The following is a 16,244-nucleotide window of genomic DNA, read 5'->3' as shown; positions in this document are numbered from 1 at the left end:
TTTAGGGAAGGAAGCTGCCAGTCTTACCCAGTCTGTACTACAGGTGACTCCAGACCCACCACAATGTGGTTGACGCTTATCTGCCCTCTGGCCTAGCCAGTGACCTCCTCATCCTGTGGATGAATATTGCAAAGCGTGACTCCATTTTAACACCATTACTGCCCTCTGAAATGGGCATTTCCAAACATCTATGGCAAGGCAAGCATTTGTATTGGATTTCCATCTCTCATCACCTTGGCGCTGAGGGTGTTACTAGGGTCAATTCAGAGAGCACTTAAGAGACTGGCAGTGTGCCAATGGTTGACAGGCAGGAGGCTGGAGGAACACAGCAAGCCAGGCAGCATCAGGAGGGGGAGAAGTCTCGGGTGTAACCCTTCTTCAGGACAATGTTGACTCCTCTACCTCCTGATGTTGCCTGGCCTGCTGTGTTCCTCCTGCCTGCTGCCTGTCTCCCTTGGATTCCAGCATCTGCAGTTTGGTTTGTCTCTAGCACAGTGTGTCAATGAGTTAGATGGCTTCTTGCATTAGGCCAACTTTCATTTCCAGATTTTTATTAAATTCGAATTCCAACATTTGCCATCGCACCTATAAGAACATAAGATGTAGGAGCCGAAGTAGGCCACTCAGCCCATTGAGTCTGTCCCACCATTCAATGAGGTCATGGCTGATCTGATAGCCCTTGACTCCACTTTCCTGCCTTTTCCCTATCAGCCTTGATTTCCTTCCTGATTAAAAATCCGTCTCAGCCTTGAATACACTCAATGACCCGTCCTCTGAGGTGAAGAATTCCACAAATTTACATCCCTCTCTGAGAGAAGAAATTCCGCCTCATCTCCATCTTAAATGTGTGACCCTTCATCCTGAGACTGTATCCCCAGCCCCACAAGGAGAGAGAACCTTTGCTATCTACCCTGTCAGGCCCCCTAAGACTCTTGTACCTTTCAATAAGGTCGCCTCTCATTCTTCGAAATTCCAACGAGTACAGGTTCAACCTACTCAACCCCTCCTCAGAAGACAGTCCCTCCATAGCTGGCTCCAGCTGAGTGAACCTCCTAAGGACTGCCTCTGATGCCAGCCTCATCCTTAGATGAGGTGGGGGGAGGGTGGTCCCTAAACTATTTGCAACTCTCCATTATTGTCCCATTATTTCCCCAGGTGGGGCCAATGGAATTAGTAATAAAAGAATAAAAAAAGTGCTGGATAATCTCAGCAGGTTATGGTAGCATGCGTGAACAGAGTTCGATATAGTTCCTAGGCTAAAGGGTATCGGGGAGGTGCAGGAAGCAGAAACAGGGATCGAGTCGGATGATCAGAAAGAGATTGTACTGAATGACGGAGCAGGTCTGACGGGCTGAATGGCCTACTCCTGCTCCTATTTTCTCTTGTTCTGAAGTTTAAGGCGTGTGCTGTACCTTTAAGAGAAAGCGAAAGCAGTAAAGCTGCTGTCAAGTGACTGACTCGCAGTCACACAGTGCACTGGAAAATTGAAAGATGTAACATATTGTTGTAACCTGGATACCTGGATTGTTTTCACAGCAGTTCAAATTTAACTAGGGTGGCACCGTGGCTCAGTGGTTAGCACTGCTGCCTCACAGCACCAGCATCCCAGGTTCAATTCTAGCCTCGGGGGACTGTCTGTGTGAAAGTTGTACATTCTCCCTGTATCTGGATGGGTTTCCTCCCACAGTCTAAATCTGTGCAGGTCAGGTGAATTGGCTATGCTTAATTGCCTGTAGTGTGAGGTGCATGAGTCAGAGAGAACTGGGTTGTTACTCTTCAGAGGGTCAGTGTGGACTTGTTGGGCTGAAGGGCCTATTTCCAGGCTGTGGGGAATCTAGCTGCAAATGTGTTGCTGGTCAAAGCACAGCAGGCCAGGCAGCATCTCAGGAATAGAGAATTCGACGTTTCGAGCATAAGCCCTTCATCAGGAATAAGAGAGAGAGAGCCAAGCAGGCTAAGATAAAAGGTAGGGAGGAGGGACTAGGGGGAGGGGCGATGGAGGTGGGATAGGTGGAAGGAGGTCAAGGTGAGGGTGATAGGCCGGAGTGGGGTGGGGGCGGAGAGGTCAGGAAGAGGATTGCAGGTTAGGAGGGCGGTGCTGAGTTGAGGGAACCGACTGAGACAAGGTGGGGGGAGGGGAAATGAGGAAACTGGAGAAATCTGAATTCATACCTTGTGGTTGGAGGGTTCCCAGGCGGAAGATGAGGCGCTCCTCCTCCAGCCGTCGTGTAGTTGTGTTCTGCCGGTGGAGGAGTCCAAGGACCTGCATGTCCTCGGTGGAGTGGGAGGGAGAGTTAAAGTGTTGAGCCACGGGGTGATTGGGTTGGTTGGTTCGGGCGGCCCGGAGGTGTTCTCTGAAGTGTTCCGCAAGTAAGCGGCCTGTCTCACCAATATAGAGGAGGCCACATCGGGTGCAGCGGATGCATAGATGATGTGTGTGGAGGTACAGGTGAACTTGTGGCGGATATGGAAGGATCCCTTGGGGCCTTGGAGGGAAGTGAGTGTGGAGGTGTGGGCGCAAGTTTTACATTTCCTGCGGTTGCAGGGGAAGGTGCCAGGGGTGGAGGTTGGGTTGGTGGGGGGTGTGGATCTGACGAGGGAGTCACGAAGGGAGTGGTCCTTGCGGAACGCTGATAGGGGAGGGGAGGGAAATATATCCTTGGTGGTGGGGTCCGTTTGGAGGTGGCGGAAATGGCGGCGGATGATACGTTGTATGCGGAGGTTGGTGGGGTGGTAGGTGAGAACCAGTAGGGTTCTGTCTTGGTGGCGGTTGGAGGAATGGGGCTCAAGGGCGGAGGAGCGGGAAGTGGAGGAGATGCGGTGGAGGGCATCGTCGATCACGTCTGGGGGGAATCTGCGGTCCTTGAAGAAGGAGGCCATCTGGGCTGTGCGGTGTTGGAACTGGTCCTCCTGGGAGCAGATGCGGCGGAGACGAAGGAATTGGGAATATGGGATGGCGTTTTTACAGGGGGCAGGGTGGGAGGAGGTGTAGTCCAGGTAGCTGTGGGAGTCAGTCGGTTTATAATAGATGTCTGTGTTGAGTCGGTCGCCTGAGATAGAAATGGAAAGGTCTAGGAAGGGGAGGGAGGAGTCTGAGACAGTCCAGGTGAATTTCAGGTCGGGATGGAAGGTGTTAGTAAAGTTGATGAACTGTTCAACCTCCTCGTGGGAGCACGAGGCAGCGCCGATATAGTCATCGATGTAGCGGAGGAAAAGGTGGGGGGTGGTGCCAGTGTAGTTGCGGAAGATGGACTGTTCCACATATCCTACGAAGAGGCAGGCATAGCTGGGGCCCATGCGGGTGCCCATGGCAACTCCTTTAGTTTGGAGGAAGTGGGAGGATTGAAAAGAGAAGTTATTCAGGGTGAGGACCAGTTCAGTCAGTCGAAGGAGGGTGTCAGTGGAAGGGTACTGGTTGGTGCGGCGGGAAAGGAAGAAGCGGAGGGCTTTGAGTCCTTCGTGATGGGGGATGGAGGTGTACAGAGACTGGATGTCCATAGTGAAAATAAGGCGTTGGGGACCGAGGAAGCGAAAATCCTGGAGGAGGTGGAGGGCGTGGGTGGTGTCCCGAACGTAGGTGGGGAGTTCTTGGACTAAAGGGGACAGGACCGTGTCGAGGTATTGGGAGGTGAGTTTGGTGGGGAAACTAATCTAGTTTAAATTATGCCCCAAGAACTAAAACCCAATCGAATTTGAATTTTACTGTTTTGACAACATTGAACCAATGAGACAATCTAATGTTTTTGGGTAGAAACATTAGGCATTTTAGACAGTTAGCCAGAGACAGAGCAACCTTCTGCCATTGTCAGACAGACTGCCCGAAACCTCACTATCAAAGGTACTTTTTCATATGAAAAATCTGTGCAATATAAGATCAAAGACGACCCAGGGAGATCTACAAACAGAGGAAGATCAACACCAGTGTCTGGTTTTGAAAACTGATTTGCTGTAAATTTAATAGGGGCTTTATTGGATCTATATACTGTTATAGAGTTGGAGGTATGCAACAAATGAGGTGGCACGGTGGCACAGTGGTTAGCACTGCTGCCTCACAGCGCCAGAGACCTGGGTTCAATTCCCGACTCAGGCGACTGACTGTGTGGAGTTTGCACGTTCTCCCCGTGTCTGTGTGGGTTTCCTCCGGATGCTCCGGTTTCCTCCCACAGTCCAAAGATATGCGGGTCAGGTGAATTGGCCATGGGAAATTGCCCGTAGTGTTAGGTGTAGGGGTATGGGTGGGTTGCGCTTCGGCGGGTCGGTGTGGACTTGTTGGGCCGAAGGGCCTGTTTCCACACTGTAAGTAATCTAACCTAATCTAAAATCTTTAAGACAAAGGAGGCTTAAAAGTGTAATTAGTTGTTGTTTAATGTTTGCTTTTGGAGTTAAATAATAAAATTGTTATTTTTCTTTTAAATAGTGGAATTTAGGTAGTTCCCTATCACTCATTATTTAACAGATTATGGGGTGAGATCAGCTTTTCTGTGAATTTGGTTTAATTAGCAGAATGGTTTACTGCCGTATTGTAACAATCTCGATAGGAACTAACTGCTTTGTGGTTGTTCTCTCGTTGCAGGCCGGCTGTAAGATTTCAGTGGTGTTCTGGTACTTTTGCATGCTGACCAATTACTTCTGGCTGCTGGTGGAGGCCCTGTACCTCAGCTCTCTGCTGGTGGTGCCCTTCTCCTACGGCAAAGGTTACTTCTGGTGGTGGAGCGTCCTGGGATGGGGTAGGTAATGGAGCACCGAGGCCAGTGCTGCATCAAGCCCACTTCCACAGCAACTGCTTTTTGCATTCATGTAGCACCCTTCACAACCTCATGGCGGCGTTTGTTTTGAAACATTGGTTGGTGTCACTGGGGAGGAAGCACGGCGCAAAGAAAGATGGCTGGCAGCACGGTGGCACAGTGGTTAGCACTGCTGCCTCACAGCGCCAGGGACCTGGGTTCAATTCCTGCCTCAGGCGACTGACTGTGTGGAGTTTGCACATTCTCCCCGTGTCTGCGTGGGTTTCCTCCGGGTGCTCCGGTTTCCTCCCACAGTCCAAAGATGTGCGGGTCAGGTGAATTGGCCATGCTAAATTGACCGTAGTGTTAGGTAAGGGGTATGGGTGGGTTGCGCTTCGGCGGGTCGGTGTGGACTTGTTGGGCCGAAGGGCCTGTTTCCACACTGTAAGTAATCTAATCGAATAATGACTCGATAGTCTGTGTTTTTGCTTCATTTTCAGAGCACAGTGCATTCACGCCCCTCCTCCTAGACATTAATATTTTACTAACTCTGATATCAGGGGAGACCACTCCCTAAACTGTCTCCGGGCCCCAATGAATAACTGTCACCTAATTTGTTGCAAATAAAGTGTGTTTACATGCAAAATACAGAACCCTGCCTATTAATAAATGCAGCTCCCAGTACACACAAGGGCTGCCCATTGCAAGCCAGATGGATGGTCCTAACCTGGTAGTCAGTGTAATCCTTAGCACACTCGGGACTGTTTAACAAGTACAGGTAGTTCCTCTATAACGCGATGGCTGCGTTCTTGTGCTTTGCCGTGTTAGAGAACAATCACTCTTTAGAAGCAGTGCTTAAAGTTTTTGGTGATGTAACCCGTGTTACAGCCAGCACTCGTTATAAAGCCAGCACAGCTTTAGAAACACTGTTCACAAGTCGCCGAATGCATTTCAACGCATTAGTGTTAACGAAACGCGCGTTGTAGCAGAATGAGCTGTATTTTGGAGCTGCATTGAATGTATTGCAAGCACCATCTAAAACAGAAATATTGTAAATAGGAGCAGGAGTAGGCCATTTGGCCCTTCGAGCTTGCTACACCATTCGATATGACCACAGCCGACCCTCGATCCCAATGCCGTATTCCTGCTTTCTCTCCATGCCCCTTTATGCCTTTAAAATCTTAAAAACATCATTTTCTTGAATATATTCAGTGAATTGACCTCCACAGCTGTTTATGGTAGAGAATTCCCACCCCTTTGAGTGAAGAAACCTTTCCCCATCTCAGTCCTGAATGGCATACCTCATATCCTGAGACTTTGACCCCGGTTCTCAACTCCCCGGGCCATCTGATTGGATGCAGTCACTAACCTTACTTGCTGGATTTGCTACTTGATGTGAAAGCCAGTCTTTGGGATGTATTACCTTCAAACCTGGCAACACAGGCATTAAAATTCATATACCACATTGCTCATTTCTGTGATGGACAGTGATAGCTTAGTGGCACTACAGCTGGACTATTAATGTCAAAGCCGAGGAAATGATTTGGGGACCTGGGTTCAAATCTTGCCACAGCAGATCATGGAATGCGAAGTCAAGAAAAATCTGAAATGAAGAGTCTAATGATAACTGTGAAAACATTGTCAATTGTTGGAAAAACCCATCTGGTTCACTAATTCCATTTAGGGAATGAAACTGCCATCCCTACCTTGTCTGGCCTACATGTGACTCCAGACCCAATGTGGTTGACTCTTAATTGCCCTCTGGGTAATTAGGGATGGGCGATAAATGCTGGCCAATGAAGAAATGAATGAAACCATCTGCAAACAGTTAACTCCACCAGTCAGAGAGAATGGGATGTGGATGGGTGCATCTCGGATTGGGAAACGGAAGCAGATTCAGGGTTAACAACATGAGCTGGATAGGTGAAGGAGAAAAGGAGTCTACTGCAGGGTGGCACGGTGGCTCAGTGGTTAGCACTGCTGCCTCACAGCGCCAGGGAGCCGGGTTCAATCCCACCCTCGGGAGACTGTCTGTGTGGAGTTTGCACATTCTCCCCGTGTCTGTGTGGGTTTCCTTCGGGTGCTCTGGTACTTTCCCACAGTCCAAGGACCTGCAGGTTAGGGGGATTGGCTGTGCTGAAGTGTTCAGGGATGCGTGGGGTAGATACATTAGTCAGGGGTAATGTAGTGTAATGGGGGAATGGGTCTGGGTGGGTTACTCGTCGGTGTGGACGTGTTGGGCTGAATGGTCTGTTTCTGCATTGTAGGGGGTTCTATGACTCTGGGCAAAGAGTAGGGTTGTATTGGATAGCACTGGTAAGTTGGGCAGAATAGTCTCCTTCAGTGCTGTACAATTCCGACATTCCCCTGGTTTCCTGATTCTGTCAAACGCTGCTAGAAACAAACTCCCATCACCCTAGTTAGGAGATGGCACGGCACACTTCTGGACTTGAACTTGGGTTTCCTGATTCAGAGGCAGGGACACTACCACTGTGCCACAGGAGGACCCTTCAGTTTCTGCTATTTTAAAAAAATTAACCTTTTCTTTCCTCTAGCGACGCTGTTCAGAGATGTATTTACACAGCTCTAGGGCAGGTGGGGCTTGAACCTGGGCGTCCCAATAGTAGGAGGAGGGACACTACCACTGTACCACGAAAGGCCTCCCCAGTCACTGTTAAACACGAAGAGCTTAAACATGTGAAATGAATTAATCTCTCATGCTGCCAGTGTAGCTGCTGTCACCTGGTACTCTCTGCTGTAAGTGTCTGTGATTTGATTTTCACTTCAGGAACTGTCCAGCTCCTAACTCCTGTAACCTGCAGCCTCTGTCAGAACTAACAGAACCATTTCTTTTCTTCAAGGTGTTCCCACTGTGTGCACTGTTGCCTGGATGATTACAAAACTTCAATTTGAAAATACCGAGTGAGTATTTCTTTTGATTAAGTTAAAGGTCAGTGCACAAAGTTAAAACAGTGAGATGAGGGTGAACCAGCGAATGTAGATCTGAAGTGAATGGAGGAACAGTGACATCTTTCCAAGTCAGGAGGGTGAGTGGCTTGGAGGGGAATTTGCAGGAGGTGGTGGTCCATATATCTGCTGCCTTTGTTCTTTATGGTAATAAAGTTTACAAGTTTGGAAGGTGCTGTTTATAAGGGCTTGTTGAGTTTTTTAGTGCACTAGGGATGGTCAACATGGCTTTGTGCATGAGAAATTGTGCCTCACTGATATGATTGAGTTTTTTGAAGAAGTAACAAAGAGGATTGACGAGGGCAGATCGGTGGACGTGATCTATATGGTCTTCAGTAAGGCATTCAACAAGGTTCCTCATGGTAAACTGGTTAGCAAGGTTAGATCACATGGAATACAGGGGCAGCATGGTGGCTCAGTGGTTAGCACTGCTGCCTCACAACGCCAGGGACCTGGGTTTGATTCCAGCCTTGGGTGACTGTCTGTGTGGAGTTTGCATGTTCTCCCGTGTCTGCGTGGGTTTCCTCCAGGTGCTCCGGTTTCCTCCCATAGTCCAAAGATGAGCAGATTAGGCGAATTGGTCGTGCAAAATTGCCCTTAGTGTTAGGTGCATTAGTCAGGGGTAAATATAGGGTAGGGAATGGGTTTGAGTAGGTTACTCTTCAGAGGGTCAGTGTGGACTAGTAGGGCCAAAGGGTCTGTTTCCCAGCTGTAGGGATTCTATGAACTAGCCATAGAACTGGTTCAAAGGTAGAAGACAGAGGGTGGTGGTAGAGTGTTGTTTTTCAGAGGAGGCCTGTGACCAGTGGCGTGCCACAAGGATCATTGCTGGGTTCCCTACATTTCATCATTTATATAAATGATTTGGATGTGAGCATAAGAGGTACAGTTAGTAAGTTTATAGATGACACCAAAATTGGAGGTGTATTAGACAGCGAAGAATGTTCCCTCAGATTACAAAAGGATCTTGATCAGATGGGCCAATGGGCTGAGATGTGGCAGATGAAGTTTAATTCAGATAAATTTCAGAGGCTGCATTTTGGAAAGGCAAACCAGGGCAAGACTTATACACTTAATGGTAAGGTCCCAGGGAGTGTTGATGAACAAAGAGACTTTGGAATGCAGGTTCATAGCTCCTTGAAAGTGGAGTCGCAGGTAGATAGGATAGTGAAGAAGGCATTTGGTATGCTTTCCTTTATTGGTCAGAGTGCTGAGTACAGGAGTTGAGAGGTCATGTTGCAGCTGTACATGACATTGGTTAGGCCACTGTTGGAATATTGCGTGCAATTCTGGTCTCCTTCCTATTGGAAGGATGTTGTGAAACTTGAAAGGGTTCAGAAAAGATTTACAAGGATGTTGCCAGGGTTAGAAGGTTTGAACTATTGGGAGAGGCTGAATAAGTTGGGTCTGTTTTCCCTGGAGCGTTGGAGGCTGAGGGGTGACCTTACAGAGGTTTAAAAAATCTTGAGGGGCATGGATAGGGCAAATGGACATGGGGGTCTTTTCCTTGGAGTGGGGGATTCCATAACGCGAGGGCATAGGTTTAAGGTGAGAGAGGAATGATATAAAAAGGACCTAAAGGGCAGCTGTTTCATGCATAAGGTGGTATGTGTATGGAATGAGCTGCCAGAGGAAGTGGTGGAGGCTGGTACAATTGCAACATTGAAAAGGCATTTGGATGGGTATATGAATAGGAAGGGTTTGGAGGGATATGGCCCGGGTGCTGGCAGGTGGGACTAGACTGGGTTAGGATATCTGGTCGGCATGGATGAGCTGGACCGAAGGGTCTGTTTTTGTGCTATACAGCTTTATGACTTTCTGACTCTGTTTCATAAATGGAACACACTGCTCCCACAGGGCATCAGTGATGGAAGGAGTGGATGTTGAAGATGGCAGAAAGGGTGCTAATCAAGCAGGGGCTGCTTTGTCCTAGATGGTGTCAAGTTTCTTGAGTGTTGTTGGAGCTGCCCCCATCCAGGCATGTGGGGAGTATTCCATTACACTCCTGACTTGTGCCTTGGAGATGGTGGACAGGCTTTAGAAACTTGGGAGGTGTGTTACTCACTGCAGGATTCCTAGCCTCTGACCTGCTCTTGTAGTCTCAGTGTTTATATGGGTGCGTTCAGTCACCAAATGCAGGGATTAGTCTGGTAAACGGGCAGGGATTAGTCAGGGGTGGCACGGTGGCTCAGTGGTTAGCGCTGCTGCCTCACTGCGCCTGGGACCTGGGTTCAATTCCCACACTCTGTGTGGAGTTTGCACATTCTCCCCGTGTCTGCTTGGGTTTCCTCTGGGTGCTCCGGTTTCCTCCCAGAATCCAAAGATGTGCAGGTGAATTGGCCTCGCTAAATTGCCCCTAGTGTTAGGTGCATTAGTTAGGGGTGGTGGGTTACTCTTCAGAGGGTCATTGTGGACTAGTTGGGCTGAAGGGCCTGTTCCCACACTATAGGGAATTTAATCTAATCTAAACCTTCTCTGAAATGCTTCCAATGCTATTGCAGTCTCCCTTATATAAGGTGCCAAATACTGTGCACAATATTCCATGCACAACCTCTCTAATGTTACCGTTTTTATTCAAATAATCTCCAAGATCAGGGATAACATTCTATTCATGTTCTGAATTACTTGCCGTACCTTTTGTGATTCATGCTCTGGGACACCTAGATCCCCCTGCAGCTCAGAGATCTGCAATCTCTCACCATTTCAATGCAGTCGTCTTTTCTATCATTCCTGCAATCTGTGCTATTTCGTTCTTTCCCAGCTTATGTTCCATTTACCAGATTTTTACCTCTGGAGTTTAGCTCATATAATGTTCAGACCAAGGTTGTAATGAGAGATCAGGAGGCGAATGGGGACCTGATAGAACCAGGTTATTGGTGAGCAACTGTCTGGTAGCCTGGTGGCTCAGCCATTAGCACTGCTTCCTGACAGCACCAGGGACTTGGGTTCAATCCCAGCCTCGGGCCACTCTCTGTTTGGAGTTTGCACGTTCTCCTTGTGTCAGTGTGGGTTTCCGCCCGCAGTCCAAAGGTGTGGAGGTGTTGGTCTGAAAGCTTGTGATTTCAGACGGACCTGTTGGACTATAAGGAGAAAGTGAGGACTGCAGATGCTTGAGCTCAGAGTCGAGAGTGTGGTGCTGGAAAAGCAAGGCAGCATCCGAGGAGCAGGAGAATCGACGTTTTAGGCATAATCCCTTCATCAGGAAAGAGGGACTATAACCTGGTGTCATGTGACTTCTGACCAAAGATGTGTGGGTTGGCCATACTAAATTGTCCATAATGTCCAGAGTTGTGCAGGTTCGCTGGGTTAGTGTTAGGTGAAGAGGAGATTTATTCTTAATTCACTCAGGGGATGTGGGCATCACTGGCTGGGTCAACATTTACCATCAGTCCCCTGTTGCTCTTGAGAAGGTGGTAGTGAACTTCCTTCTCGAACCGCTGCACTCTGCACCCATCATGTCATTCGGGAGGGAATGCCAGGCCTTGGTGACAGAATGATGATGTAAGACCAATGTGCCTACTTCACTTCCTCATCTCGATGGTTGTCGATGGTAAAAGTGGGGCGTTGCGGTGTAGTGTTGGTCACCAAACCGAAGGAGAGAATGCTGCGTGCAGTTTCCCATTGACATTGTGTTACATTACCAGGTGCTGGGATGTTATTGAAGGTTCTCCGTACTGGTGGATAATCAAAGGACCAATTGTGGCGTCTATTGCAGTAAGTGATTAGAGTAAGCCTTTAATCAGCCTTTTAGACAAGAGCCAGGAGTCCATTCAGCCCCTTGAGCCTGCTCCCCCATTCATTATGGTCATGGCTGATCTCACCTTGGCCTCACCTGCCCGTTCCCCATAACCCTCAAATCCATTTCTCATTAAGAATCTATCCCCTCCTTAAGTTGAAGCTAACCACATTGGACTCTTGACACAAGTTTGGGATTTGGCTCACCTTTTCCGTTCTGACAAGGCTTAGCCATCTGCTGTAATGGGATTCAGACCAACATCTCCGGAACATCAGCCTGGAGTTACTTTGTCCAGTGACCGTATCATGATACCAGTCTGCCAGCTCTTGGTGCAGAGGTGGACAGAGGTGTTGCTTTTCGTCTCTATCTCAGCCTCGTGGGGTTAGCCAGGGTTTCTGGCCCAATGTCTGATCTAGAGATTTCAACACAGTATCAAGTGTGTTTCCCCCAAGTCAGTTTTATCCAAGTCAGAGACACTGTTCTTTTTTAATGTTGTGAGGAGGGATTACACAAATTCGGTCGGTTTTCTCTCGAATTTAGAAGGAGTGATCTGATTGAAGTCTCAGGATATTAACTTGAAAAGATATTCTATTTCCACTGGTTGGGGATTCCAGAGCTAGGGGCACAGTCTGTGAATTCAGGTCAGACTGTGCAGGAGAGATGTTAGGAAGCACTTCTTAAACACAATGGGGTGGGAGACGTTTGGGAACTCTATGGCAGAAACAACAGTGGATCAAGTTGTTCACTTTAAATCTGAGATAGCTACGTTTCCATTAAGCGGAGATATTAAAGGATATGGGCCCAAAGCAGGTATATGGAGTTAGCCCACAGATCAGCTGTGAGTGGTGGGACAGACTCGAGGGGCTGAATGCTCTACTCCTGTTCCTATCAGTTAAATGAAGGCCCTGGTCTGTCCTCTTCTGGAAATAATCTCATGGCCTGATGTCAAAGAACAGGCTCACCTTCCTTGCTATCTTGGCTGATATTGAACCCTCAACCACAAGATAATCATTTAATTAACTACAATTGCTTGACTCCGATCAATTGAATGAACAGCAGGGCAGGTTGGAAGGGCTGAATGGCCTATTCCTGCTTCTCACACCTTTTCCTCTCCTTCTGCAGATCAACTTCGTGCTTTTCATTAACATCATCCGGATCCTGGTGCGGAAGGTGATGCCGAGGGAGGTCCACACAGCTATCTCCTCACAATACAGGTAGGTGCTAGCAGAAGGCACTCGCTGTGTGTGTAGCCCAGCACTGCAGATCCTTTCACCTCTGGTCATGGAGGGACCATCCTGATTGGGGGCGAGGGTGGGGAGGACGTCAGTCTGGGCTGCTTCCCACTGGACAGAAGCTGCAGCTTCTACACAGCCTGGGTCCAGGTCCATAAAGATGGCAGGAAGACAATGTCATTGGGCAAACCTGGGTACCACCATGGCCACTGGCCCCAGTTAGAACACCATTGTCCTCCCACTGATTCCATGGCTATTCCTGTTCCCATGGCCAATTCGCCCTAAACTGCACATCCTTAGACTGTGAGAGGAAACCGGAGTACCCGGAGGAAACCCTCGCAGCTCCACACTGGAACTGAACCCAGGACCCTGGCGCTGTGAGGCAGCAGTGCTAACCACTAAGCCACTGTGCCACCCCTTCAGAATTCACTTGCCGACCAATTAACCCTCTCCTCTCATGCATTTCAGTTTTTAATTCGTTCACGGGATGAGGGCAACGCTGGCTGTGCCAGCATTTATTACCCACCCTCATTACCCAGAGGGTAGCTAAGTGTCAATCACATTGCTGTGTGTCTGGAGTCACACGTAGGCCAGACCAGGTGAGGATGGCAGATTCCTTCCCTAAAGGCTATTAGTGAACCAGAAGGATTTTTCCAACAATGGATTCATGGTCATCATTAGACCCTTACTTCCAGATTTTAACTGAGTTCAAATGACACCATCTGCCTTGGTGGGATTTGAACCCGGGTCCCCAGAACATCACCTGGGTCTCTGGATTAACAGTCTAACAATAATACCAGCAGGCCATTGCCTCCCGTATAAATGCTTTTTTTTTGTCTTGAGTTGGTATTCTTGCAAATTGTCCTGATGAGCACAACACAAAGAAGTTTGGCAAAATGTTTCTTTTTCCAGAAGTTAACTAGTTAGGCACAATTACAACTGTTGGGGGTTGGGTACAATATATCCAGCTCCAGGGCAGACTGTTTCTCCATCCAAATGCACCATCAGGTTTGGTGCCAACACATGGACCTTCAATGTAACTCGTTCGGAACCCTTACACAACATTGCCTCACAAGTCCTTGTATAATATTTGTGTATAACTACAGTTACATTCACCAACTGCACATCCCAAGTCTCTGCATGTCCAAATGGAGGCAGTCTATGTAGCCAGGTAAATTATGTCTGTCTCCATTAGGACCCCTTGGTTAGAGACAAAAAAAACTCTGCAGATGCTGGAATCCAATCTGTACAGGCAGGAGGCTAGAAGAACACAGCAAGCCAGGCAGCATCAGGAGGTGGAGAAGGCAATGTTGCGGGTGTAACCCTTCTTCAGCCTTCAACTTCTCCCCTCCTGTTGCTGTCTGACTTGCTGTGTTCTTCCAGCCTCCTGCCTGTCTCCATTAGGATCCCAATAAGATTAACCACTGAAGGACTGTTGGAGCTAATGCAACTCCAACATCAACGCTTTCAGAACCATGACCCCTAATAGCAAGTTTCCTGTTCCGTGCCTAGGGCAGCCCTGAGCTGTAAGGATCTGGGAAGCATTGCAGAATTTATCCTTCAGGATGAAAAAGGAAAGATTTGCCATTCTCAGTGTTTCATTGAATTGTTCTCCTCTACACAGGCGACTGACAAAGTCAACCCTGCTGCTGGTCCCTCTCTTTGGTGTACACTACATCGTCTGTGCTTTCCCTCCTGACGGGGCCGTGCTAGCCATTAGACTTTATCTTGACCTCTGCATCGGGTCATTCCAGGTACGGCGAACTTTGAACTGTGCAGGGACGGTCACCGTTTGTTGCTGGGGAGTGCCATAACGATTACCGCTGACGGCAGAATCAATCTTGGGATCTGACAATCTGTCGTAAAATAATGCAAAACATATGGGTTAGCAGCACACACAGGCCATTCAGCCCCTCAAGCCCACCCTGCCATTCTATATGACCATGGCTAATGTGCGCTGGCTTCAACCCAGCTCCTCAGATCCGTTGGAAATCTGTCTCCCTCCTCTTGATATACTTACAGTGATCTAGCCTCCAGAACCCTCTGGGGTAGAGAATTCCAGACATTCACTACTCTCTGGGAGGAGAAATTCCTTTGGATCTCAGTCTTAAATGAGTGTCCCTTTATTCTGTAACTGTGTTCGCGAGTTTGAGATTCCCCAAACATCTTCCCTACACCTATCTTGTCAAGTCACTTCAGAATTGTCTGTTTCAATAAGATCAAAACTCACTATTCTAAATTCAAATGAGTAAAGTCCTAATCTGTTTCGACATTCCTGATAAATCAATCCTCTCATCCCAGGAATCAGTTGACCGAATCTCTTTTGGAGTTATTGCTATTGCTGGTATATTTGTTTTTCAGACACAGGGTCTAAATGGTACACAATACCCCAGGTATGGCCTCAGCAACGTCCTGTACAGTTGTAACAAGACTTCCTCTAATTTAAACTCCAATCCTCTAGCAATAAAGCCCAAAATTCCGTTTACCTCCTTAATTACTCACTGCACCTCCATGCTAACATTTTGTGTTTCACTCGAAAGAACACCCAAATCCCTCTGCACAGCACTTTTCCAGAATGTTCCACTCCAGTAATAAACTGCATTTTTTATTCTTCCTCCCAAACAGAGTGACTTCGCAATTTCCTACATTATGTTTTTGCCAAGTGTTTTTGGAAATGTATCGCCGTTCCTTCAGTGTCGCTAGGTCAAAATCCTGGAATTCCCTCCCTCAGGGCATTGTGGGTCAACCCACAGCAGGTGGACTGCAGCGGTTCAAGAAGGCAGCTCACCCCCACCTTCTCAAGGGGGCAACTAGGGACGGGCAATAAATGCTGGGCCCAGCCAGCGATGCCCACATCCTGTGAGTGAGTTGAGAATAAATCTCCGCTTTACCTTCTCTGGCCTCTGGAGAAAGATCCCAGCTTCTCCAATATGATTGAATTGCCGGAATCTGAGACTGAAATAACTTCACAGAGGCCAGTATCCTATCACCAAGTCTCCCTCTACTTACATGTGAAAAGCCCTTGACTCTAATGCAGCCCCTTCAGAGTCAGCTGTCAGAGTGCCAGTATCTCAGCTGGGGGAGGCAATGGCTTAGCGGTATTAGAACATAGAAAATTACAGCACAGAACAGGCCCTTCGGCCCTCGATGTTGCACCGACCTGTGAACTAATCTAAGCCCATCCCCCTACATTATCCCATCTTCATCCATGTACTTATCCAAGGGATGTTTAAATGCCCATAATGTGGCTGAGTTAACTACACTAGCAGGTAGGGCATTCCACGCCCTTACCACTCTGAGTAAAGAACCTGCCTCTGACATCTGTCTTAAATCTATCACCCCTCAGTTTGTAGTTATGCCCCCTCGCACAAGCTGACAACATCATCCTAGGAAAAAGACTCTCACTGTCCACCCTATCTACTCCTCTGATCATCTTGTATGTCTCTATCAAATTCCAGACATGACCTGCCCTTGACGAAACCATGTTGACTATCTGCAATCAAATTGTTGCTTGCTAGCTGATTATAAATGTTATCTCTTATAAACCTTTCCAAAACCTTTCCTACATCAGAAGTAAGGCTCACT

The 16,244-nt window shown here is 48.0% G+C and overlaps 1 protein-coding gene across 1 annotated transcript in view; it reads left to right on the top strand.

Annotated features, from left to right (window-relative positions):
• Window positions 1-16,244, top strand: part of LOC132816246 (growth hormone-releasing hormone receptor-like) — a 105,125-nt gene that overhangs the window by 75,399 nt on the left and 13,482 nt on the right. The window contains exons 8-12 of the mRNA XM_060825742.1: window positions 4,574-4,727; window positions 7,586-7,646; window positions 11,336-11,405; window positions 12,550-12,641; window positions 14,284-14,413. Of these exons, the coding sequence (XP_060681725.1) occupies window positions 4,574-4,727; window positions 7,586-7,646; window positions 11,336-11,405; window positions 12,550-12,641; window positions 14,284-14,413 (507 nt within the window). The remainder of the gene's footprint in view (window positions 1-4,573; window positions 4,728-7,585; window positions 7,647-11,335; window positions 11,406-12,549; window positions 12,642-14,283; window positions 14,414-16,244) is intronic.

This window comes from Hemiscyllium ocellatum, chromosome 5, assembly GCF_020745735.1.
Source record: "Hemiscyllium ocellatum isolate sHemOce1 chromosome 5, sHemOce1.pat.X.cur, whole genome shotgun sequence".
In the NCBI taxonomy this organism is placed as follows: Eukaryota; Metazoa; Chordata; class Chondrichthyes; order Orectolobiformes; family Hemiscylliidae; genus Hemiscyllium; species Hemiscyllium ocellatum.
The sequence above is the reverse complement of the archived record's forward strand: the minus strand, read 5'-3'. Positions and strand labels throughout refer to the sequence as shown.